The sequence below is a fragment of the Propithecus coquereli genome, unplaced genomic scaffold, assembly GCF_000956105.1.
Source record: "Propithecus coquereli isolate 6110/MARCELLA unplaced genomic scaffold, Pcoq_1.0 Scaffold137, whole genome shotgun sequence".
NCBI classification, from domain to species: Eukaryota; Metazoa; Chordata; class Mammalia; order Primates; family Indriidae; genus Propithecus; species Propithecus coquereli.
This window is the reverse complement of record NW_012137969.1, coordinates 6,944,670-6,969,242: the sequence shown is the minus strand read 5'-3', so window position 1 is coordinate 6,969,242 and position 24,573 is coordinate 6,944,670. Positions and strand designations below refer to the sequence as shown.

General features: G+C 58.6%; 2 protein-coding genes across 4 annotated transcripts; both read right to left on the bottom strand.

The window, feature by feature from the left end:
* Positions 1-1,973: 1,973 nt before the first annotated feature.
* Positions 1,974-9,438, bottom strand: TMEM184A (transmembrane protein 184A). The gene is made up of 9 exons (XM_012638924.1): positions 9,346-9,438; positions 8,580-8,798; positions 5,318-5,483; positions 4,959-5,049; positions 4,767-4,842; positions 4,554-4,645; positions 3,684-3,853; positions 3,007-3,204; positions 1,974-2,347 (listed from the first exon to the last, which is right to left on the bottom strand). Exons 1-9 carry the CDS (start codon positions 9,412-9,414, stop codon positions 2,088-2,090), a joined length of 1,341 nt encoding a protein of 446 aa, XP_012494378.1. The 5' UTR covers positions 9,415-9,438; the 3' UTR covers positions 1,974-2,087.
* Positions 9,439-17,121: 7,683 nt separating this feature from the next.
* Positions 17,122-18,992, bottom strand: PSMG3 (proteasome (prosome, macropain) assembly chaperone 3). 3 transcript variants are annotated; one of them, XM_012638940.1, is made up of 3 exons: positions 18,978-18,992; positions 18,187-18,424; positions 17,122-17,603 (listed from the first exon to the last, which is right to left on the bottom strand). In XM_012638940.1, the coding sequence occupies exons 2-3, from the start codon at positions 18,400-18,402 to the stop codon at positions 17,451-17,453; spliced, it is 369 nt and encodes a 122-aa protein (XP_012494394.1). In that variant the 5' UTR covers positions 18,403-18,424; positions 18,978-18,992; the 3' UTR covers positions 17,122-17,450. The 3 variants fall into 3 exon arrangements, with proteins under 3 accessions (XP_012494394.1, XP_012494393.1, XP_012494392.1); XM_012638939.1 differs by having other exon boundaries at positions 18,916-18,979; XM_012638938.1 differs by lacking the exon at positions 18,978-18,992 and adding an exon at positions 18,807-18,905.
* Positions 18,993-24,573: the final 5,581 nt, after the last annotated feature.

The following is a 24,573-nucleotide window of genomic DNA, read 5'->3' as shown; positions in this document are numbered from 1 at the left end:
GAGACAGCCCCTCCCCGCCCCCTGTGGTGTCGAAGTCCCTGGGCTGTGACCTCAGGCAACTTGCTGGACCTCTCAGCTAGGCCACCTTCCCGGCTGCCCTGAGAGCCGAGCGCATGTCGGGTTCCTGGCTCGGTCCTCGGCGCACACAGTGGACAGTCAGTCGATGCCAACTTCTCCCCTCCCCAAAGCACGGGCCTGAGGCACCATCCTACAAATGAGGCTGTCCTGTGGCATCTCAGTCCCTGCAGCCTGGAGCCCACGTGGCATCCGGGCTTCCAGAAGGGCCTTTGTGTTCTTGCCCTCTAGGCAGCTCAGGCCCCAAAGGGGTGGCCCTCTCCAGGGCAGAGAAAGAGCAGGCCCGGGGTTTGGCCAGGCCCCCATCCCCTAGCTCAGGAGCGCAGCCCGGCCTCCTGCTCCCCCACAGCCTCCAGAACACCTCCTCCTCAGCAGGTCTCACGGAGCACCCAGTCCCAAACCCGCTGATGAGCGGAGACTCGGAGACTCGGGCCTGGCCATGGGGCCCCTATATCTCCGCCAGCTGCAGAGGGCCCGATAAGGCGGGTGGCAGTCTTCCCACCCCAGCATGGGGAGGGGCTTGGCCTGTCTTATCAGACACCCGAGCTGGGCCCTGCAGAGGCCACAGACTCTAGTGCCCTGTGTCCTCAGGCCAGGGAGTGGCCCACACTGCCTCTCAGAGATCCTGGGTTCCTTTCTGCCTTTCCTGGGACCATGGGAGTGGGCGGCCAGGTATCAGGGGAGGGAGCTGCGGCCATATGGTGCCTGCCCGGCCTTCCTGTCTGCTGTGCCTGCTGGCTGGTGGGCCGCTCCCCACACCTAGCCCCAAAGCCCCAGGCCCTGTGTCTGCACCTGCCCCAGCCCCAGCCCCACCACCGTGTTGCAGCCAGACACGCAGGACTGCCAAGATGCACACGGGGACACCACATGAGCTGACGCCCCCTCCCCCCAGTGGCCTCCACCCCTGGGCCCAGCCACGTTCCTCCAGGAAGCCCTGCACCCCCGGGCTGCTCCCTGCCCGCCGGCCTCCTGAGGCAGGGCCTGTCCCCACTCAGCCCTCCCAGAACCTAGACCTGCTGGGCACACGGAGGAAGAAGAGGAGGAAGGGAAGAGGGCAGGTGCCCCTCTGTGCCCCTGGCTCTCTGGGCTGTGCCCACGTGGTCTTGTCCACCTGCCGCGTGGGGCTGGCGTGAGGCCCATGTTACGAGGAAGCTGAGGCTCTGAAGACAAGAGGCGGCTGCTCTGGCCTCGTGGGTGGCACAGCCTCGGGCATCGGGTCTCGAAGTCCCAGCTCTGTGTCCTGTGCAGCTCAGAGCAACAGCTGGCCTCCCCCAGCCCCACTCAGGTCAGGGGGCCTTCTCTGACCACTCCCCGGTGGCCCACTGTGGTCCACTGCCCAGGGCACTGGCCCTGCAGGGTCGGAAGCCAAGCAAATCATTAGAAAATCCAAGGTGTTTATATAAATAAGAGCAACTCCTGGGAGGCAGCGAGTGCTGGCAGGCCTGGTACATACCTCCCGACCCGCACCAGGCACACCTCCCCAGGGGGGCCTTGCAGGGCTATCCCTCAGCTGGAGTGGGGTGGGCAGCGTGGGCTCCTCCCGCAAGCCCACGATCACACCAAGGCTCAGCTGGCATCACCCCTGCCCCGGCCAGCCTGTGTGGACCCCCAGCCTGCGGTGCCCAAACTGTGTGCTGCCTTGCACCGGGCTGCCCAGCTCTGCCCCGCCGTCCTCCCCACAGCTGCACAGCTGGGGTCTGTCCTTCGTCTGCCTGCTCAAGCCGCATGGAACCAGGCGGCCCTGCAGCTCCCTGAGGCCGGTGTGCCACCTGGAGCTGACGCTTTGCTCAGGGGCCTCTCCCGGGGCGGCGGGCCCACCAGGGATGCTGTGGACCCTGGATGCCTGGCAGGGCCACCGAGCGCCCTGACCACAGGCTGGAGGTAGGATGGGGAGCAGCTCCATGGGCCTCGCCAGCAGGGCTCTCAGGAGAGGCCTGACCTTTGGCAGGAGGGTTGGGGGAGAGGCGGGGGCAGACTGGGTCCTCAGCTGGGTGCCAGCAACCCTGAGGCTCCTATAGGTCCTCTGAGGGGATCAGCATCCGCTTCTCTATGTTTCGGCTCTTCCTGCCCCCGCCAGAGCCGCCAGCCGAGTCCGGGTGGGTGCCAGGTGAGGGGTGCCCACCCTGGCTGGGCCTGGGAGTCTCGTGCGTGGCCTGCTGCGTGTAGTGCTGGTAGGCGGGTGAAAAGTTGTGGATGGCATCTTGCACGATGTCCTGGGGGCTGATGGTCTCCCTGAGGCTGCTGGAGATGCTCTGCATGGGCGCTGGGGGGCCTGGGGTGGGGGGCAGCATGTGAACACCCCCCTACACCCCATCCCACGGCATGGCCCCTTGGCCCCGTCTCCCCAGTCTGCGTGGTGCATCTGCCCCCACTGGCCTTGGGCTGCAGCTCCTGCATGTCCAGGTCTGGCCGAGGTCAGCAGAGGGTGGTCCTCAGCTCATCTCGCCCACCCTAGCCCTGGGGCCTGTCCCTGCCCAGACCCCTGCCAGTGGCCATGTCCCCCTGGAGTTGCTGAGGTGCTAGAAAGGGGCCTTGGGCTGGGCGGGGTGAGCCCTGCAAACCTTCAGCCACCCCAAAAGGTCCATCACTGGGATACCAGACTCTGCCTGCCACTGGGGCTGGTCCCAGTGTCAGTGTGGGGCAGGGCACGCCCAGCTGGGGGCACTGATCCCCTGCCACTGGAGGGGCCCTCGGGCCTCTGTCCCACCAGAGCTCCAGCTCACTCAGGGCTCAAGCCTCTGCCCGCCCGGCCCCTGCTAGCTGGCCTGGGCCACACACAGATGAAGTGCCCGTCCTGAGCCAAACGCCCTTGGATGTCTCCCTGCCCAGCCCGGTGACATTCCGGGGCCTCCTGTGTGGGAGGGACACAGCCCTGGTACCGAGGGCAGGGCTGTGATGTTCCAGGTGCCCCTGCTGGAGGGCCCAGCATACCTGGTGAGTTCTCCTTCTTCTCCGAGTACACCTGGCAGGTGAAGGCGTAGCGCAAGGCGATGGAGGCAAAAAGCATCTCGATGCAGATGATGAAGTTCTGGTAGCCAGCGGCCAGCGTGCCGGTCCCCACCGTGCTCCCGTCCAAGGTCTGGACCTCGGCGAAGACCCCGCACCTCTCCAGGATGGCCAGCAGCATCCCTGAGGATAGTGGTGGCCACTCAGGCACCAGCTCTGGACAGGAGGCTGGGCTGAGCCGACCCCCACCAAGGCCTCCACCAAGGCTGGCTTGGGGGTTTGCAGGGGAGGAAGAGGCGCAGAGGGCAGGCATCCCCACAGGCAGGGTCTTGGCTGTGCTCGACCCCAGTCGGGGGCCCCAGCTCCCGGCTGGAGGTCGTCCTCCTCTGCAAATGGGGGCCAGCTGCCCATGGCCTGGTGGGGACGAGGACTCAGGAGACGCTGGCGTGGCCCTCTGCACCTCTCTCCACTGACTGTGGGGCCACGCAACCTGGTTGGGACCTCCCCACTTCCCCTGCGCCCGGGCACTTTGCTGGCTTCACACTGAGAAGGCCGTGTTACTACAGCTGGGGAAACCAAGGCACGCAGGAACTGGGGATGCAGGTTCTCTGGACTCCAGCCCCTGCTTTGGCAGGCCCGCCCCCCCACCTGGCCCCACACACCCTGCCAGAAAGACAGGAAGATGACGGCTTTGATGGTGAGGAACTTCAGGAGGGGCTCGAAGGGCTGCAGGAGTTCCCTGGTGGCGAAGTAGAAGAGGAACAGGGCGTAGAGGGCCAGGCTGACTGAGGCGTTGTAGACGAGGGTCACGTACAGGTAGCCGCTGTGGACACTGGGCCAGGGAGGGGCCGTGGTCAGGTGGCCGGTGTCCCTGCGCCTTCTGCTCCCTGCTCGCCCCAGAGCCGCTGAGCCTGGGCCCCTCTGCAGCTGAGCCAGGACCTTCCCCAGGGCCTGCAAGGGAGCGGCTGAGGGGCTAGGTGGGCACAGGTGGGCCTCAGGGAGCCCTCGCTGAGCCCTGTGCGGCCCTCTCCCTCCTTGTGCCAGGACCCTGTCCTCTCTAAGGAGTGACCCCTGTCACCCTGTCAGAAAGCCGGCCCCAACCTCTGTCACACGCGTGTGTGCATGTGTATGAATGCGCGTGTGTGATGCCTGCAGGTGTGTGTGTGAGAGTGTACACCTGGTGCAGGGCTCCTTCCTGTGCAGGGGCACTGCCCACCTGCTCGGCCAGCAGGTCAGGGTGGACCTTGGCCCTCTGGGCTGTGCACCCTGAAATCCAACCCCTGTTCTCCTCGGGGTCCACTGCATGGGGGTCTGGGGCCGTCACTGCCTGGGCTGTGCAGCCCTGGGGTCCTTGGCACGCTCGCTGGGACAGGGCCTCACCCTGAAGTTTCCCCGGAGGAGGGGGAGGCCCAGGGTCTTGGCCTTTGCTGACATTGGGGTCCTTGTCATTAGGACTTGGTCCCTTGCTCAGCTGGAGCCTGTGCCCCGCCTTGGGTGGCCCGCTAGGCCCCTCCTCCTGCACCCGGCCTTACCTGAAGTCCCCATCACTGTATTTGCCGAATGCCTGGAGGCAGATGGTGACCAAGGCCATGACGGGCTTCACAACGCAGAACTGCAGCGTGGCCTGGGGGATGGGGGGCAGGAGTGAGGGCAGGCACGGTGCACGCTGGGCAGGCGGGCAAAGGTGTGGCCATCCGCCCTGGTGGGTGGTGGGGCTGGAAGGCCTGGCGGGTGGCCCCACTTACCTGCTTGCAGAATCGCAGGAACCCAATGGAGTAGGACATGCCCTGGAGGCAGCAGGTGCCGTAGAAGCAGCTGGACCTGAGGGTGGGGCAGTCCCTGAGGCAGGGCGTGGAGGACGTGGTCCCGGCGCCAGCCTGGCCGCCCCGTCCTGGGTGTGCAAGGCATTGGTGGGGGCCCTGGGGCGAGGGGCTTACTTGATGGGCTTTCCCCGGATCTCAGCCATGATGGCACTCTCGCCCCCCAGGTACTGGAAACAGAGGCTCAGGAAGCTGTAAATGACAAAGGCTGCGGGGGTCGGAGGGGGTGAGCCCTACACAGAGGCTCCTGCCAGACCCACCCCGGACTCCATGGGGCCCATTTCACGGGGCTCCACACACCGGTCTGGCCACTCCCGCCCAAGCTCTGGCAGTCCCCCTGCAACCCCTCCCCAGGGCCTGCCAGCGATGCCGATCCCAGCCATGGGGGGCAGAAGGGGGTGGCCACGCGTGTTGTGTGCAGGCCCCTGGGAGTCCCCAGTTGGCTCAGCCTGCCGCCCAGCCGCCCAGCCGTTCACCTTCGTAGCAGTCCCGCACGGAGTCCAAGTAGATGTAGTACTCGTGGCCTCCCAGGAGGAGGAGGCTGAGCCAGGAGTCCAGTGCGTAGATGGGCACAATGAGGAGCAGGCGGATGATGTAGCGCTGCTCCTGGGGCACGACGTAGGAGCGCAGGTGCAGGTAGATCTGGGGGCGGAAGTGGGGGTGGGGCTGCGGGCCACCAGCTACCTCCCATTTTCCTAGCTTTTCCTACATTTTCCACTTTTCTACAATGAGCACGCTTACTATAATGAGAGACAATAAACATTATTGCTTTGTAATCAAACACATGTTTATATATTTCATATATAAGTATGTAAATATGGATTTCTGATTACAACAAAATAATACGTATTTTTAAAAATTTATTTATTTATTTTTAGAGACAGTATCTCACTCTGTTGCCCAGGCTGGCCTTGAACTCCTGGCCTTAAACGATCCTCCCTCCTCGGCCTCCCAGAGTGCTGGGTTTGCAGACGTGAGCCACTTCCCCCAGCAAAATTTATTTATTTATTTATTTATTTTTGAGACAGAGTCTCACTCTCTTGCCTGGACTAGAGTGCCGTGGCGTCAGCCTAGCTCACAGCAACCTCAAACTCCTGGGCTCAAGCGATCCTCCTGCCTCAGCCTCCCAGGTAGCTGGGATCACAGGCACGTGCCACCATGCCTGGCTAATTTTTTCTATTTTTAGTTGTTTGGCCAATTTCTTTCTATTTTTAGTAGAGACGGGGTCTCGTTCTTGCTCAGGCTGGTCTCGAACTCCAGAGCTCAAACGATCCGCCCGCCTCGGCCTCCCAGAGTGCTAGGATTACAGGCGTGAGCCATCGCACCCGGCCAAAATTTATTTTTTAATCGACAAAAATTGTATGCGTTTATGGTGTACAACGTGACGTTCTGATACACATATTCTCTGGGGAACGGTTAATCAAACCTACTAACATCTCCACTTCGTCACATACTTACCTGTTTCTTGTGGCAAGAACATTTCACATCTGCTCTCCCAGCAGCTGTCACGCGCACCACACATCGTTACTTGTGACAATCACTGTGCTGTTCAACAGACCTTTTTTTTTTCTTTTCGGGAAATAACTTCCTTGGGCATGAGATAACCCCAACCCACCCCGGCTCCGTTTGTTCTTCGTGAATGCTCAGGCAGTGGGCTCACTCACTCATTCACACATTCATTCATTCATTCAGCAAGAATCTCTGAGGCTGCAAAGTTCAGACCTGGGGAGGGAGAGGGTGCGTCACGGCGCCGGGCCAGCACAGAGACTCTGGGAGTCGGTTTGGCTTTCGTCCCGGGGACATTAGAAGGACTTATACCCTTTGCCTCCTCCTAGTAGCAAATCTTCCCAGAGATAAGGGAAAAGGTTTGTGTACAAGGATGTTCATCACAGGGACACACAGTGACCGACCATCAGGGTCACTGTGAGGGCTGGGCTGGTCACACTGCAGCGTGACCGTGCAAAGGGATCTTATACAGCCAGTGACAAGGACGCTCAAAGAACATGGCCGCGTGGGGAGATGCTCTGCTAGAGTGCAGCATCTAAAATCACGAGGGCGGACCAAGTAGGAGCTCAAATATGGTAAAAACGCCTGGCAAAAATGCATCGCTGTGCTACCCCTGGGCAGTGGGAAAATACGGGTGGTCATAGTTTTTGCCTTTAAGTCTTTGTAGATCTCCCATGTTTTCTACACGAACACGACAAAACAACAGGGTCTTTAAAGGAAGCAGGGGGCTGTTGTCCCGGCCCGGGGTGCTGGGGGGAAGGCTTCCTGGAGGAGATGCTGTGAGTGGAGGCGGGTGGAGGGCAGGCTGCACAGAGGGAGCCGCGTGTGCAGAGCCACGTGCCCCCTGGGGCATGGCTTGGGGACTGGGCAGGCTGGCGTCAGGGACCGGCTCTTTATCAGGTGCACACTCCCCCCGCCCTGGTGCAGGGGACGGCCTGGCACGATCAGGCACCAGGAGACCTCTCCCGGGGCTGGCACCGCCGAGCTGGGCGACCTAGGCAAGCCACTGTCCTCTTTGGCCTTGGTCCCCAGCAGTAAGGTGAGGGCGCCGAGCCCCTCTCTGTCCCCATCTTGGGCTCCTTGTGCAAGGGTGGGTTTGGTGGTGGGCTTGGGGGTTGAAGCTGCAGCCCAAGCAAACTCCACGAGCTCTGTCCTGACTGCAAGATCCCCAGGAAACCAGGCTGCTGCCACCCACAGCTGGTCTCCAGGTTTGCAGCTCAAACACTGCCTCCTCCGGGATGTCCTCCCTGATGGCCTAACAGGAGGGGCCTGCCTCTGAACTCCCTGGGTGGCTCTGTACTCTGCCCGGCCTGTCCTCACAGGCGTCTACCTGGTGTTCTGGCTGTTTGAGGCTACACCCGGGCAGTCTGCTGACTGCCCCGCCCCTGGCTCACCTGCCAACCCACCCCCACCCCAGGGCCAGGTGAACCACCCTACAGGGCAGCTCCGAGAGCAGCTTGTCCCTCCACAGCCCTCCTTGGCCCCTCAGTGCCTCCTCACTCCAGGCCGCAGGCCGATTCCTCGAGCTGCCATTCAGGGCTGTGGCCCCTCACAACCTGTGCACGAGCTCCTCTGCCCCACCCCTGCTTAAGGCGTCTCCTGGTGGTCTCTGAGAGCTTCATGGCTGTCCGCCCTCACCCCACACTTGGGGACTGCTCTGGGCCAGGGGCTATTGTGGCTCGGGGCTTGGGAAAGTTGCTTTGCACGAGAGGAGGCTGAGGGGAGCCACCCCTTCTGGAGTCCTAGCTCCTCCAGCCCAGCTCCCACCTTGCTCCCGCTCCGGCTGGCGGCTCCCTGCAGGGCAAAGTCCAAACCCTGCCAACCCTCCCCAGGACCCACGCCTCTGCAGGAAGAAGGCCCTCTCCCCTCTGGCTGTGTGAGCTGGGAAGGACTGTGGGTCTCTCTGAGCCTCAGTCTCCCTGTCTATGAAATGGGCCATGCTGCCGCCCTCAGTGCCCAGGGTGGGGAGGACGACTTGGCCTGGGAGGTACCCGACTCCCACACGCCATGTCCTGGGGAAAGCCTGTGCCCTCCGCCTGCACCCTGGCCTGACGTCACCTCTCAGGGCCCCCGGGCACTATTCCTCCCGCCCAGTTGGGCCTCCCGTGTCCGGACCGAGGGCCACTCCTTGAGGTCCTCCGACCCCAGCAGCACCCGTGGGGCCGGGCTGAGCTGCAGCCATGTCCTGGGAGACAGGGGTCTAGAAGGAGGCCCAGGGGCGGTAGGGCTTACCTGGTGGCAGGTGAGAACAAGGGCGGCCCACACAAAGACGCCGGAGACCCCGCGGGCCAGTGCGGAAGTAAGGAACAGTTGGGGGACACCCTGGGAGCTGTTCCCCACGTGGTCCACCTGCAGCCCGGCTGGCAGGGCCGGTGAGGGCCTGGGCTGTGGCCAGGTTGTTGCTCTCAGGGGCACGCCGGCCGTCCCCAGGAGCTCCGAGGCGTTACGCATCTGCAGAGGCAGGGAGGACAGGACAGTGTGGAGGGCAAAGGTGAGGGCCCCAGGGAGGAACTGGTGCAAGGGCGGGGTGAGGCCGGGGGTCGCCAGAAGTGAGCTCCACCAGCCATGCCCACCAGTAAGACCAGCCCAGGGCCTGGCTTCCTCCCACCTGGGGCTTGGCCACGTGTGACTTGGGTGGTTCCACTTCACTTTCCTTCTCTGATGCCCTGGGCTTGGGGGCAGCTTGCTTTTTAGGGGTCAGAGACTGTCCTCCAGCTGGATCCGAGAAAGTGGGGAGCCCCTTGTCCTGACTGCCAGGGGAGTAGCCTGTAAGGCACGGCCTCAGCAGTCCCTGCCCTGCTCCCACCTGCCCAGCACCCGCCGGCTCCCTTGCACCTGCCCGCCCGTCGGGGCCCTGCTGCCAGGTCCCTCGGCCGCCCCGTGCCTGCTCCCGGTCTCTGGCTGACCTGCCGGGCACTGGGTCTGTCCCTCTCCCACACTGGGAGCCTGTCCAGCCTCCTTCCCTCCCTCTGGCCTGCGTCACCGTCCCAGCACCTACCCCTGCAGGCAGGAAGCTCCTCCGCCCAGGCCTGGGAGGCCCAGCCTCCGGGGACGCCTGGCTGGTCATTCTCAAGGCCACGTGGCCCCCACTGGCGCCCTGCTGTGGGTGGGGCAAGGCCGCTATCTGAATGGCTGTGCCGGGCGGAGTGGGATGGCTGCCTCCCCAGCAGCCCACCTGAGCTCCCGGCTTCAGGGAGGGAAGGGGAGGGGCAGGGGAGCAAAGGCCTGTCCCCTCCTGGTCCACTCTATCCCTCCTTCCTGTCTGCTCCATGGCAGCTGGCGCCCAGGAACCTGCTGGCCACCAGGTGCCCTCACCTGCCTGCATCAGGTGGCCTGGCAGCTGCGGCGTGTGGGCGGGGCCTGCGGTGGGCCCTGGAGGGCCGTGTGGGGGTGGGGGGGAGCGGTGGTGAGCTAATGGTGCAGGATGTCTTTTTGAGGGGCAGAGGGGGTAGGCGTACAGCACTGTGAGTGTGCTCACTGCCACCGAATTATTCACTTAAAAGAGGTCAATTTATGTTATGCAAATGTCCCCTGAATTAAAAAGAAAGTCCAAGCCCCAAGAACCATATTGGAAACATTTCTGGTTTTGTGGGGGGATGTGCAGGGAGTGACAGCCTGATTGTCACCCCTGTGCCAGGGGCCCCTGCGGAGAGAGGCTCATCAGGCCCTGGCTTGGGAGGGGCGGTGGGGCCCTCAGCTCCTGCCCACCCACACTGTGGGCCTCCCGGGAGGCCCTGACCTGGGACAAGCTTGGGAAGTGGTGCCTGCCTCACCCCACACCTGGAGTGCTGCCTGTTCCCTTGCCTAGGACCTTCTGTACCGACTTTTCTCCCAGGTGATGCCTTGTTCCACAGTCTCAGGTGTCACCTCTGGAAAGAATGTTCCCTCTGTCCCATCACCCTCTTTAAATTTCAGCTGCGACTCCCTGTGCGCCTGACCGTGTTTGCCGTCTGCCTTCCCACTATGGGAGCTTCCAGAATGTGATGCCGGGCCCCAGTCTGTGCTGGGGCTCGCTGAACACCTGTCCTGCCCTGTGGGTGGCCCTTTGGCCATGGTCCCCCACTTGGCCCAGGCAGGGGTGTGCAAGGTGGTCTGCAACACCTGCAGCCAAGGTGAGTTCCTACTGTGCGCAAGATGCTCACCCCGAAGCCCCCTGCCCAGCCCCGCCCGCTGCACCCATGACCTGCAGAAGCACTGGCCCACTGTGTGGGGTCAGCGCTCTCTGGCCTTGGACGCCCACGTCACCACTACGAACAGTTATGAAGACAAGCACCATCACTGCCCATGAGTGACAATGGCTTGTGACTTTGAAAGGTGAAGATGTCAACGTTGGCACGTGAGCAGAGCTGGAAGGGACCAGGAATCACCTTGTCCAGCCCACTCATACTATATATAAGTGGGGAAACTGAGGCCCTGGCCCTCAGCACAACATGAGGCCATGTTCCCTGGTAGCTCCCTGCCCTGCCCTTGGCCCAGGGCCACATGCCACACACCTCTGAGCACCGAGATCCTTCCCGGGCTGATGTCGGGAATGACTGAGGGCATAGCAGGAAGCACTGTGGCCAGATGTCAGAAGGACTTCCCTGGCTGGAGCCACCAGGGCCAGGCTTCTGGGAGGGCTCTGAGGGGCTCTGACTTTGCAGACCCTCAGGGCTTGGGCCCTAGACACAGACCAAAGGCTTTTCGAAGCTCAGACCTTTCTTCAGAGGCAGATCCCACTGTGGGCAAAGGCAGCGCTTTCTGGCAAGGCCAGGGGGGCCTGGTGACCTTCTTGGCCCACAGCTCTGCCAGCAACGAGTGTGGGCAAAGGGGCTTTGGCATCAGCCTGAGCTGGCTCATGGCCCCCGAGGGTCCCCGATCCTTGGAAGCCCGTTCAACCAGGGCTACCCCTCGGCTCTGGTGGTAGAGGCCAGGCCCAGTGTCACAGCTGTTCTCTCAGCTGTCCCACGCTGCCATGTTCTTGTTTAGCCACTGCCCCTAGGAAGGCTTCTAGAGAGTCTGGCTCTGGCCCCAAGTCCCACCCACTCCAGAACCTCCTGCACACTCTGGGGAAATGACTTTGCCTCACAAGACAGATTTGGCTACACCCCACTTCCTCCCAGCACTGGGTCTGGTAGGCATTTTACAAACCCGGGGCTCTGGGAGCCTCCTGCCCTCTCTACCCAGTCTTTCTTCTCTGGCTTCCTGACTGAGTCACTCCCAGAGGCAGCCTCAGCCCTCAGCCCTTTGTCCTGCCCATGGCCTTGGCCACCTTGGCAATCTCTTTGCCTCTCTGGGCCTCTGTTTTCTCACCTGTAGAATGGGTTTAGAATCCAAGGCCTCCCCAATGCAGGAGCTGGTGAATGTTGGCCTGCCTGTCCCTCCTCCAGGCCACACTCTGCACCGGCCGGCATCTGCCTCCCGCCCCACTGCCTCGCCCACCAGGCTCTGCCCTATCACACATGCCAGGCACTACCAGGCTTTCTGCCAAATCCCTGTCCAATAGGCTCCGACCCTTCAGCAAGGCAAACTGTTTGGGATCCTGGGTGTGAAGCCCAGCTCTGCCATTCCCCAGTGCATGTCCCTGGGCCTCGTCGTCCCCACCTGTAACGTGAAAGCAGCAATCCCTGAGTGGACACAGTGAGACACACAACACGTGCACACACCAGATGCTGAGCAAGCACTGGCTTTCCTCTCTCCTACCTCCCGGGCACGCAAGTCCTCTGCTTCCTGAGTCCCCTAGGATGGGTCCTGCCCTCACCCCTCTGGCTCTGAGCTGGTTCTGCCCCCGCTGGGGTCTGTGGGTCCAGGGTCTCCCCAGCAGGAGCCTAGACTCTCCAAGGCCTGGACTGCATTGCCCTTTCCTTGGCCCCCAGGCCTAGCCCATTCTAGGACAGGAAGGACACCCTAAGTGGGCCAGGGTCCCAGGTAGTGCCTAGTCCCCTGCCTCCCCCTCCCTGGAAGGCCCTGGTACCAAGTCCCATGGAGACTTTGTGGGGGCCTGGCTGGGGCCCTTCTCACCCCAAGCTGCTTCTATGTTGGATATCTGCAGGGGCAGCCACACGTGCAGAGGGTGGATCTGTTAGCCCCATTTCACAGATGAGGAAACTGACGCTCAAGGAAGTGACTCCCTGAGGAGGGTCCCACGGCTCATGGGGGGACGAGGGAGGATGGGCTGCTGCCCCGAGGTTGAGGCCGAGGCAGGCCCCGCAGGTGAGCAACCTGCCTAGTGGGCATCAGAGCCCAGCACAAAGCCAAGCCACAAAGTTGAGCCTCACTCTGGCCTCAGAGGCAGGGCAGAGCCAGGCCAGGACTCAATGTTATGTCCCTGTCCCTCCTGGCCAACACTGGCCCCACCAGCCACAGCTGACATCTGCCCAGGTCTGGAGGTGTGGGTTGTGCCTGACCAAGCCCTTCACGTGACCTGGGGCCCTGAAACAGAATCCCCTACTCCTGTCCTGTGCCAGGAGCGGACCCACGTCACGGCGCCGAGGCTGCAGGCTCCCCACAGGATGGCCCTGGCTGAGAGCCCACTCGCTGTTTGCTGTGGACACTGTCAGGCGGTGCAGACCCCTTCCCCACTCCCAGCGGGGCTGCGGAGGGTGTGTTGGGGAGGCTGGGCTTCCACCGCACACACTCGGTGTGGGTTTGGCAAGCAGGTCCCTGCCATCGTGGGGGCCTGTGACAACCTGCCCTGGGGTGGGGGAGGGCTCATCGCCCCCCTGCAGGACCTTGCGCCAGGTGTGGCCCTATGGTGGGAGGCAGGAGCCAGGCTGTACCAAGCTCTGGCAGTGGACCCACGGGTCAGGACCAGGGTCTCCAGGGAGGGGCAGGTGAGAGGCTGGCCCTTCTGCCACCGCTCATGGGCTCGCTCTCCACTCACGAGAGGCAGCAGGGCCAGCCAGGCCTGATTTCCCTGGCCGGGGCTGGATGCTAACCCAGCCCATGCAGGACAGACCTGCCTGCCCAGGTACCTCTGGCCATTGTCCACTGTGACCAGAAGACCAGGCTCCTGGAGCTCCCAGCAAGCCCCAGCTGAGAAGCTGCCTGGCCAGTCCCAAACCTCCATGCCCTCGTCTCTTTTGCCATGGCCCTGGCACAGCTGCCCACCCTTCAAGCCAGTGCCAGCCCCTCCCAGACTGCCTACCCTGCCTGACAGAGCCTGGGGTAGGGGCCAGGCCTCCCCTCTGCCTCCCCGCCTCCACTGCTGGGCCTGAGAGCTGTATTCCCTGGATCTGCTAGGGCAGCATCCCCTGCCCAGCTGCACCACCAGGTGGGACATGCTTGGGGCCTGCAGAGGGGACTGGGAGGTGGCAGACCTCGACACCCGGCTTCCCCAAGCCAGCCCCACCAGCTCCTCTGTCTCCCCTTGAGGCCCCTCCCCTCCCCAGCGAAGTGCCAGGCAGCATTTGCCAAAGCAACAACCCTGTCTCGACTAACACCCACCACCCAGGTGTGGGCACGTGGGTGCCTGGAACCCTGGGAGCAAGGCCGTGACCCCACACACAGGAGTGGAGGGAGCAGGGGTGCAGTGGCCAGGCCATGGGGCTCCCTGTCCCCCAGTATTACCCTGTGGGTCAAGGCAGGCCTGGATACCACATCAGTCCAGCCACTGCCCTCCCTGGAGATGCTGGAGCCACTTATCCCTCCCTTGGCCACCTCCCAGCTCTAGTTCGGTCCCTATCCACGTGCACACCTTCCTGGGAGCCAAGTCCCATGTCCCAGCGGGCAGGCAGCATTGCCTCCTGGTGGCCACGATTCCCGCTCCTCGCCTGGGACAGAAGCAGCCCTCTGGGTCAGACATGCTGGTGAGGGCCCCTGGCTCTGGCCTCCCACGGTGTCTGTGACCCCGGGCAAACCCTGCTCCAACCTGTGCCTCAGTTTCACTGGCAATCTGAATCCGTGTGTGCCGTGTCCGGGCCAGGCATTCCGAGCAGGGACTCAGGCTGGCCTCCCTGTCACCTGCCCTTCTCGGGGGCTGCAGGCTGTTGCAGCACCGGGAGTGCCCACCCTCCCGGCTGGGTCCCCGGGACTCGGAGTCAGCCTGGAGTCCCAGCACAAGTGTAGGTGGCCCTCCTCTCAGCTTCTGGCGCTCGCTAACCCTGTGCCTGTCAGCCCAGACCCCAAGTGGGGGCATCCTGGAGACACAGCTCTTCTTCTTGTAGGTCTCCTGCCCTCTGTCCTGCCAGGGCCGCCTGCAGCTCCCTGTCCCTGTGCCTGTGTCTGTCCTCCAGGCCTGTAGACTCAGTCCCCAGAGAGAACCTGCCAGGGCCTGTCTACACTTGCCTTTGCCCCAGAGGGAGCTGCCAGCCCAGGTGTGCACCCTGGGGGGCACCTTCCAGCTGGAGCTTGGGCAGGGGGTGCTGACCTGTGCCTGGACTTGCCAGGCTGGCCTGAGACCCTTTTCTCGACACCAGGCATCATCCTTGGGCTGGCAGAGGGCCTGGCCTGGGGGGTGGAGAGGGGTGAGCAGTGGAGGGACTTCAAGGAGTGGGCTTTCCCCAGGAGCCCCCACCCCACTGGAGTGCATGGGACCCCGGCCCGATGTCACACCCCGCTGTGTGCACCCCCACACACACACACACACCCACACACGCAGCTCACCTCCCTGGCGGCTCTCTTGTGGGCAGGTTTGCCACAGACCTCCAGGCCTGAGGGGTGGCCAAGGAGGTGTCCACCCCGCAGTGTGGCCGCCAGCCCTCTTGTCCCCTCCTCACAGCAGCTGAGGCAGCCTGGCCGGACCCTGTGGCTCCTGAGAAGCGCTGGCCTCTCCCCAGACCCAGGACACTCCTGCCAGCCTCGTCCCGCCCCACCTGCCTGGCCCTACCTGCCTGGGTGCGGCTGATGGGCCACACCCTTTGCTGTCCCCTGCCCACTCTGGGACCACCCATTTGTCCCATGTGCCATCCCCCTGCCTCTCCCCAACATCTGCAACAGGTGTCAAAGCCTGGGTGGGTCTGGTCATGGCCACGTAGCCCACTTGACATGGTGCAAGGGTCTAATGAGGGGCTGTGGCGCCTGCCCCCACCCCCTGGCCCTGTACACGCTGTCCTCCCTTTCCCTTCTTTGGCCCCTTCGTCCCTAAAGAGTCCCGTATCCAGGAGCCTGGGGGTGGGAAGGTATCTCACAGCAAGCATCTCTACCAAGCTGTGGTCCCCGCCCAACACACCACTGGAGGGCTGGAAGTGAGCTCCGGTTTACAAGAGGCTGGGCTGGGAGATGCAGGGCTCTAGCCAGCAGGGGGGTGCTGCGTGGGAACCCTGGTCTATGCCACCTCTGTGGTGAACCTTGGGGAAGCCACTGCTCGGCGCTGAGACTGTCTTCCCACCCACCCAAGGGACCTCCTTGACGGCATCCTCCTGGGCGGGGCTGCAGGCTAAGTGAGCAGAGCAGGTGTCGGTCTCTAGTCTTGGCTGCAGGTTCTGTGAAATCCTGCTTGGGGCCAGTGGTGCTGGGCATTTTCTTAGAGACACTCTCCCCCTCCCTCCTTCCCTTCCAGGGCTGGGTGTCCCCGGTGCCCCCTCCCTGTCCTGTCTTGCGCCCAGTCAGGAGCGGCTGTCCCCACCATTCTCAGGCCTGGGCAGGGGTCAGGGTGGCCTGTCCTAGCCATCTTGCCTGGGAGCAATTCTCAGCCAGGCAGGCATCACACCTTCACAGTGGGAGGGGCTCATGGCTTCCTGCAACAAATCTGGGGGGCTCTTGAGGTACTTGTACGTGAGGAGCTGTCATGCATGGCACCTGGTCATGCCCGCCCCGCCCTGGGCACTCCAGGAGCCCCGAGGGCACAGTCCTCATCAAAACATCCCCAGACTTGGGCTTATTTCTCAAAACTTCAACCTCCCCAGGGCTCCTGTGCTTGTAATGTTTAGTCTTTCTGGAACTTATGAATCCCTCCCTACTGCCGAACCACCCTTTACCCCACGCAAGACAGGGTCTGCCCTGCTTTCCTCATTGTGATGCTGCACTATAGAACCGAGGTGCCAGGGCCTTCCTGAAGTCTTTGTCTCCGTCATGCTGGTGCTGGTTTCTTGACTTTGTTTCCATCCACCAAGCCCTCGTTCTAGTCACTCACCCAGAGCTCCCGTCCTGATTTCTAATTTCACTCCCAGGCACTAAACGAAATAGCCAAGGTTGGCTTACCCCTGGGTCCCTGAGGTGCCATTGTCTCATTCCATGGCTATCGTGATTGGCTCAGGTGGGTCCAAGGCTGTCAACCCCCTGCAGAAGCTGCTTGAAAGTGGTGGCCAAGAACAGCCACCCACCCTGGCCCTTCCTGACCTCCAAGGCACCCACATGCCCTGGCTCTGGTCTGGAACACAGCCCCATGTCCACTTAAGACACGGGGCAGAAGGGGAGGGAACATTTGGGGGACTCCACTTGTATCTCTTAGAGAATAGCGTCGGAGTCACACTGTGTTGGCAAAGGGCACTGCCTTGAAGTGCAAGCTTCGTCTGTGTCTCTGCTACAGGGTGGCAAATGAGTCCCGTGTTCGTTATTTACACAGAACCGTAAATTGCTGGAAATTGTAATTACAGTGTGATCGCTGGGTAGGCACCACATGCAGCCTTTCCGTCTGAGGGAGTAACACTCTCCACAGAGCAGACAGCCCTGCCTGCAGAAACTGCCAGCTTTATAGATCTCTTCACTGGAGCGTGGCTCTCTCCTCCTGAATTATGGTGCTGGGAGCGGAGCGCCACGGAAAGCAAAGGGCCAGGAGCCTTCCCACACCAGGCGCAAGGCTGATTTATAAGGCAGAGCAGAGAGGGGCTGGCTTAAGTGATGGAAGCGTTTAGTCTGTATTTTTAATAGTTACCAGACAGCTCTGGGCGGCTGCAGATAAGTATGACTGAGAAAAGGCACCAAATACCAGCAAATATTTGGACCCCAGTGAGAACCAGTCAGGACTCCCCCAAGACACATCCCACTTCTCCGCTTCATCCACAGATGACATCTGTAACCAGAGTAAAGCCGGCCTGAGACACGAATATTTTTTCTGGCTTCAAGGGCTAAAGCCAGATAAAGTTCCTCCCTCTGCCGTGTCAGAAGGAGGGTCTTCCAGTCCCCGAGTGGGTGTTTGCTTTTCCCCGTGGTCCCGCCGGGCAGCACATGGCTGCTGACTCCAGGTCACCAAACCTGGCACACCCGGATCACCTCCTTCAAGGCCTTCACCCCCTCCATGCTCTTGTCCTTCATGGCCATGGCTAGCAGGACCGCTCTGTTTCCAGCTTCTTGAGACACAAATGCTACCAGGTTCTTTGCAAAGACGTGGATAAGAGGCTGGTGAAGGGAAGGGGAGGAAAACGTTTTAACTGCAAGAAACCTGGTTTTTGTTCTTAATGCTTTCACTAAATAGCCCTCAGGAACCCAGGCTGGCTTCCCACGCCACCACTGAATCACCACCCTGTGAATTGATGCAACTGTGATTCGGAGTTCCAGGAGACACTCAGAACATCTCAGTCATACACAAGCTGCTGGAGAGGCATCATCACATTATTTCCTTGGTGCCTTCTGCTTCCTGTCTCTAATCTGAAAGGAGTCATGACAAGCTAGCAGAGGGGAACTGTGAATCTCACAGACGATCTCTCCAGAGAGAGTTCGGACAGCCACTCTTTAAGAAAACGCATCATGACAGGGTCAGATGAAGGGGGCCCACGTTACAAAATCAATACCTCCGCTTGTCTGCAGACTAGAATGCTGTTGGGCTGGGAACATACCACCAAGGGCAAGCGGGACCAAAAAGCCCCCCGGAAAGTGCTGTCGGAGGCTCACCCACTAGATTCCCCCTGTCCTTATTGACAAATTACAACAGCAGAAGAGGTTCATCCTCCTCCCTGCGGGGGGTCTTTCCTGACCACTTTACCTCATCCTGCCCCAGAAGAACTTTTGTGGTGAGCACCGGCTTGCTAATGTCGCTGGCCACATTGCTGGGCTCCAGGGAGACCAGGGTACCCATCTTCCCGAACTGGGTCACCACCACCAGGATGTGACTGCTGAAGGCTGTGCACACCACCTGGGTGGGGACCCCACACACCATTTCGGTCTTCTGCTTCGAGGTCACCAATGGTTTGTTTTCCATCGCTGAGTCTCTTTAACAGCAGCTTTAATTTAGGTCAAAAAGGAAAGGGGGAAGAGGGAGTAAATCAATCAGACACAATCTGCGGCTCCCAAACAAGCATCATTTGGCATAAAATAGAAACACAGTAGGCCCCTTCTAAAGGGAGAGTCTGCCCGCCCATACAGCTTTGCCTGGAGCTTTGTGGATCGGCGCATTGGCTTAGGACGTTCCCACACACACGCCGGGCAGGGAAGGAGGGTCCCGGGCGGCGGCGAGTCTCCCGCTTTCCAACCCCAGGCCCTCCCGGCCCCTCCAAGGTCCCGCGCCCCCCAGCGCCCCAAGCTCCTCCAACCCCCAGGCCCCCAGACTCCCGTGTCCCCATCCCTCGGGTCCCCCAGACCCCCAGCCGCTGTCCCGGCCCGCACCGCCTCACGGCACCCGCTGGCTCGGGCTGCCCCGCTCAGAAGCCCCACCGCCCTCGTCCTGCTGCATCCGGGTTGGAGAGACCACTGGTCCCGCGCGGACTAGCCGTACCCACTAGTGGCGAGGGAACCCCGCACCCCGCAAGGCTGGTCCCAGCGGGGAACCTTGCTCACCAGAGCTTCCGCCGCGCCCGGAAGTGGCTCTGCGGCAGCGACGCGGGCCCGCCCCCGCCTCGGGCCCCGCCTACCACGGAAGTGCAGGCCGGGCTTCCGGTCCCTGGGCCGGGAGGCGCGCGGGTTGCCCATCCCTTTGAGCGGCTTGGGTTCTGCGATTCTGGGAGCGTCTGGACGCGCCTTGGGCCTGAGCCATAGGCCCTCAGTGAGGGACCTTCGGCTTCTCCAGCAGTGGGTCGTCGGGCCCCGGGACCCCAGCGGCACGGGGACTGGGCCCTCGGCGCTCGTGTCCTCCCGGGAAGCCCCAGGCATCTGCGGTCCTGGGCTGGGCACAGCAAGAATTCGTTAGGGTGGGTGGGGACTCAGGAGGAGCTCACGGCGTGGGTTGGAGAAAGAATTCTCACACCAGGAGTAGAATAGTTTTAGGAAGGAACGTTTATTTTACTTCCGAAAGGTGGGAAGGGCACGACACGAAAGAAGGAAAAAGGAAAGTGCGCGAAGGATAGGACCTTTGGGCCTGTTATTTGTGGTAAAGAGAAAGTGATTGCGGCCAACTGATAGCAAAAACGGCTGTAAAACTGCTGCGTGTTCTTTTTTATTTTTATTTTTTTCCTTTTCTCTGTGAGGCCGACTTTATCAAAGTCCTCGGAATCTGGCTTTGGACAGGCACTGAGGCAGAGGGCTGGAGCGGGAACTCGCACCCCTGTTGTCGACTTGGGGTTCTTCAAGGCTATGCAACAAACTCTTAGAGATAACAAGTTAGGCTTGAGGATGAGTTGAGTCCCAGGTGTTTAATCGAACAAAACAAAGGGCAGTTGTGCTGTGAGTTTTGTCTTAAAAGGGGCAATTATGTGCTGTGAGTTTATTTCTCTTACTTTCTGTTAGTTTGTTTTCCTCTGTTAGCTACTTGATTAACAAGGCCACCTTTCAAATAGCTGACGCTTGTTTGGCACTTAGTGTGTGCCAGGCATTTTTCCGAGTGTTTTATGTATAGCATTTAATCTTAACCACCCCGTTTTACAGGCAGGTGTTCAGAGTGACAACCCAAAATAAGTGACTGAGGCAGAGACCTCTGTCAATGGAGTTCATTAAGCCAAAGTTTGAGGCTATGTCTGGGAAAAATACAACATATCTATGACTTTTCCAAAGGGATTTGGGAACTCAGGCTTTAAAGGGGATAGGGCATAAAGAAGAAAAAAGAAATAGGAGGGGGATGGGCACTGAGACAAATGGTTATATTCTTGTGGGGTCTAGGAAGTGTACATTTTACATAAGATAAGACAAGTGTTAGAAGAAGGAAGTGAAGGAAGCGTTAACTATGCAGATGTCCCTGGGTAGGTGGAAGAATGATCCTGTCTGTGTCTGTTCTGTACCTGGGAAGATGAACTTGTGATTCATTATTAGTGTGGAATGTAACAGACTTTAGTTTTAGGAGCGAGACTTCGTTGGCATACCCAAAATTGCAATTTGCATGCCCTTGCTTATGGGAGGCCAGCAAGGAATTTCCTTAGGAATGATCTGTGGGGCCAGCTCTTCACAGGTGCCTGAGGCCTTTGCCTTCCCTTCTGAATAAGGAGTTCGGGGGGAGTAGTCCTGAGATTTTTATTTTCCTTTACAAGAGATCTTGCCCAGGGCCACACAGTGGCAGGGCTGGGTCTGGGCTTCACATGCTCCCCCTTGCTCACCCTTAGTCTCTGCTCCCACTTGACGCCTGGGTAAAGGGGAAGCGGAGGGGCCAGCGCTACCCCGTAGCAGGATGATTTCTGGTCCCTCCCAGGGGTGCAGGAAACCCCCACTGCTCATCCTCAGTTTCTCTAAACAAAGTTTTATTGGCAGGTGGGGGGATCTTGGGCAGACGCTGAGAGTAATTTGAGCCTTGAGACCCTGCCTTGGGGGATGAACACCCTTTCAGAGCCCCACACTCAATGGCCCTCTGTCCAGTTTCCTAACAGCCATGCTTAGGTGTATTTTTTCTGTCTACACCACGGAAGCCCTTAGAAAGCCTTGGCGTCCGTAATGTCTACTCTCTCTTCTCATGACTTAGTGACTCCTTATGCAATCCGAGTCAAGTCAAATGAAGTATGCTCCTCCCCAAATGATTTCTGGTGGCCTAAAGTAAAAGGCATGCATACAAAACATGATCAAAATAGACATAAATCAAGAGGAAATTCATTTTTGAGCATTCTCACAGCCAGTACACAAACGGAAAGATTATGAGTTTCGTGGTTCTAATAACTCAAAAGACAGGAAGCATATCAATTTCTCAGTAAAGTCTAAGTTTTTGCTGGTTCTAAATTTAAACCCATATCCACCCACACGCATCCCAAAAGCAAATTGTCAGTCTGTTGCTTTGCCATGTGACATCTTCGTTTTACTCACCTATTTGTGCATCCTCTCTCCGTAGGCAGGCTCAAGAAATCTGACCCCCTCCCCCCACGAAATCTCTGAAATAAACTTATCACCTTTATAAAAGGAATGTTGAAGAACAAGATGGATGATGTTTTGATGATGCTGTTAAGCACATATGTAAGGGATTGTCATTGGGCTGGTTCTGGTCTAGATCTGTGATAAAGACTGAATATGAAGGAGACCAAAGGAGAAGGTTGTCCTAGGCTGAGGTGGTGTTGGTCCAGGGAGAAGATGTTCTAGTGACCTAAATAGATGTGTGGGCAGAACTTCTGTTCCTAGACAAATGGAGGAAGATCTCACTGCATGGGGGCAACTGGGCTGGGAAAAAGACCCCTTAAGTGGTTCACTTAAAGTGGGAATCACATGGGGCAAACAGTTTCATCTGGATTATTTTGAAAACTAAAAAAAAAAAAAAAAAAATAGGAAAGTATCTTGAATTTGTCTCATATTCAAGAAATTTTGGTTTTTGAATGTAATTAATGCATTAATTTGTAGAACCAACAAAGAATTAATCAAGTACTTGTTTGGTAGGGTCCTAATTTTTCCAACAAATTGTATGAATGCTCAACACATTACCCTTCCCATTGTGTGTGATTTTCCCAGCTCCATTATGAAGAGGATTGGTTTTTATGAAAATTGCAAGGGCGTCATCATTTTCCCAAGAGCCTTTCTGAATCATTTGATATGCAAATCATTTCTTGTTGAAGTGCCATCCAGTCATTAGCCTTGGCAGTTTCCTCATGCTCAGATGCCTGTCTGTGTAGCTTTGCCAGACCCCCCCCCGCCACACTTACCGATGCCTTTGGGCCCCGTCTGGGCATTCCCCAACATGATGTTCCTGGGCTTCCAGAAATCTTACATCTTTTGGAAGATGTACAGTTTGGCTTTGTGGTTGATGTGCATCGTACTTCCACAGCTCCACAGCACCTCTCCAGGCCTGCCGTGAGTGGGGAAAGATTCTGGAGCTACGGTGGGAGGGACGTTTGAGTGGAGACCAATTATGTAAATGGTCAATTCATTAGTGAAGCTTTCTGTGTTGTGCTGGTTTCTGTTTTCTGCTGCAGCCCCGCTACAGCAGGGACTTAGATAACCTAATCTCAGACGATGAGGACTTCCTGGGTATGACAAGTCTTGGACTAGGTAAAACTTTGGGCTTCAGAATCAACCTCTTTGGCCCTTACTAACTCTGATTTGGGACAACTTGCCTTAGTTTCTCAGCTGAAAAAGGAAGATAACAATTGTGTCTGTCTCATAGGATTTAGTGAGGTGATCCATGTACAGTGAATCACGGAACATCATAAATTTAGCTGTTAGGTTTATTGTTAGCTAACTGTTGTCCCCATCCTTGGATACTTAGACCGTCACTGCTCTGCTCCAGTCGAGGAGCAGCTTGAGTGTAAACCGACCGCAGGGACTCAGAGGCTCTCATGCTCAGGGCGCTGTTGTTGCTTTTGACCGTTTGGCCAGAACGTTCCAGGCTGAGCAGGAGGCTCTCTGCAGGTGGCTGGGAGGGGGACTGTCAGGCCCTCCATAGGGGACCCCAGGGACTGCTCTAGTAACAGTCTTGTAGACACAACATTCCCTCTAAGTTTTTGTGTGGCGGTAATGGGTAGAACCATCTTATTTATACAAACTAATCATGCTCACCCCTCTCAGCCATTCTTGTGAGAAGAGCTGATTAGCAGACAGTTGGAGATTACATTTGTGATGCACACCTGAGACATAGGCATTAGGTATAGATGTTTTATTGTATTTAGATAATAGAAATTTTGGAATGAATGAGGGAAGATTTATCCATTAGGATAGTTTCAAGTGTAGGTGACAGAAACCCATGTCAAATTGTCTTATGCCCCTGCTGGGGAACAGACGGGCTCACACGAGTGAAAACGCCCCAGGCTCCAAGGGTTTCTCTCTCCCTGTCTTAACTCCACAGTCACCGTGTTGTCTTCATTCTTGAATGGGCTGTCCCTGTGTTATCGTAAAATCCCCCCACCGACCCTGGCTCTTGGTTACACCTCAGTAGCTTTTCTTGCTTAGTAATTCCAGTAAAAGTCCCAAGATTGAATCTCCTTAGACCAACCTGGGTCACGTGCCTGTCTCTGAGCCGATCGCTATTTAAAAAATAAATTAATGTAAAAACAACTTCCCATGCAATCAGGAGTTAAAAAAGTACTTCTAAATTATGCACGTCAAAGAGGAAATCATACTGGAAATCACGTGATATTTAGAACTCCCCATTCTCACCTCCCCATCCCTGGAAAGCCCCATTTTACTTTCTGTCTCTGTGGACCTGCCTATTCTGGGTATTTTATGTAAATAGAATTACATGCTGTGTGGCCTTTCGTGTCTGGCTTCTTTCATGTTTTCGAGGTTCATTCATGTCGTGGCACGTTTCAGTACTTCATTCCTTTTGGAGAAAGCAAATCCTGTTTGCTGAGAGGGTTCAAGGACGTTACACGTGTAGAAGGGCCTAGTTTAGGCCCGACACATACGAGGCGCTTAATAAAGTTTCCTTCCCATCATGGGTCATTGGAACCCCTGGTGATAGCAAAGACGGAGACCCCTGTTGTGATCAATGGTCCGAAGCTCTCTGCACTCCCAGGCTTTTGCAAGCAGCAGAAAGACTAGAAATGGCAAAGTAACCAACCTGCACGCTCCCGACTCCGCTCGATGGGTGTAGTAAGTGTCAGGACAGCCTCGATACCGCAGTTCTGCCTTGAGACAGGCAGTGATGGAATAGAAGCCGGACACCGGCTTGGAGGCAGACAGAACATGCACCCGCAGAGGACGCAGGGCCAGGAGGAGAGGCCCCAGACCGGCTGCACCACCCGTCTGCTGATCTTTCTCTCCAGCATCGCTGCAGCTGAGGCCTGGTGGACGCTGGGCTCCGAGGACTCTGGCTTTTACACCGGCCTCATCACTGCCATTGCTTTGCCCTCAGCTGGGTGTGACTTAATCTTGTGGCGTTGCTGTGTCTGCAAACCTGCTGTGTGCTAGTGTCCCTGCACACAATGTTTGCAAAGACCCTTGCATAAATAGCAGCACAAAAAGAGAAATAATTCCAATTAGGGTGCTCCATAAGGCAGAGATTACCTTTAGCATTACCCAGTTATCCAGAAAACCATAATGAACAATTTATTTTCTTCCAAACTCTGATAATCTGAGGTTGCAGTGAGCTAAGAGGACA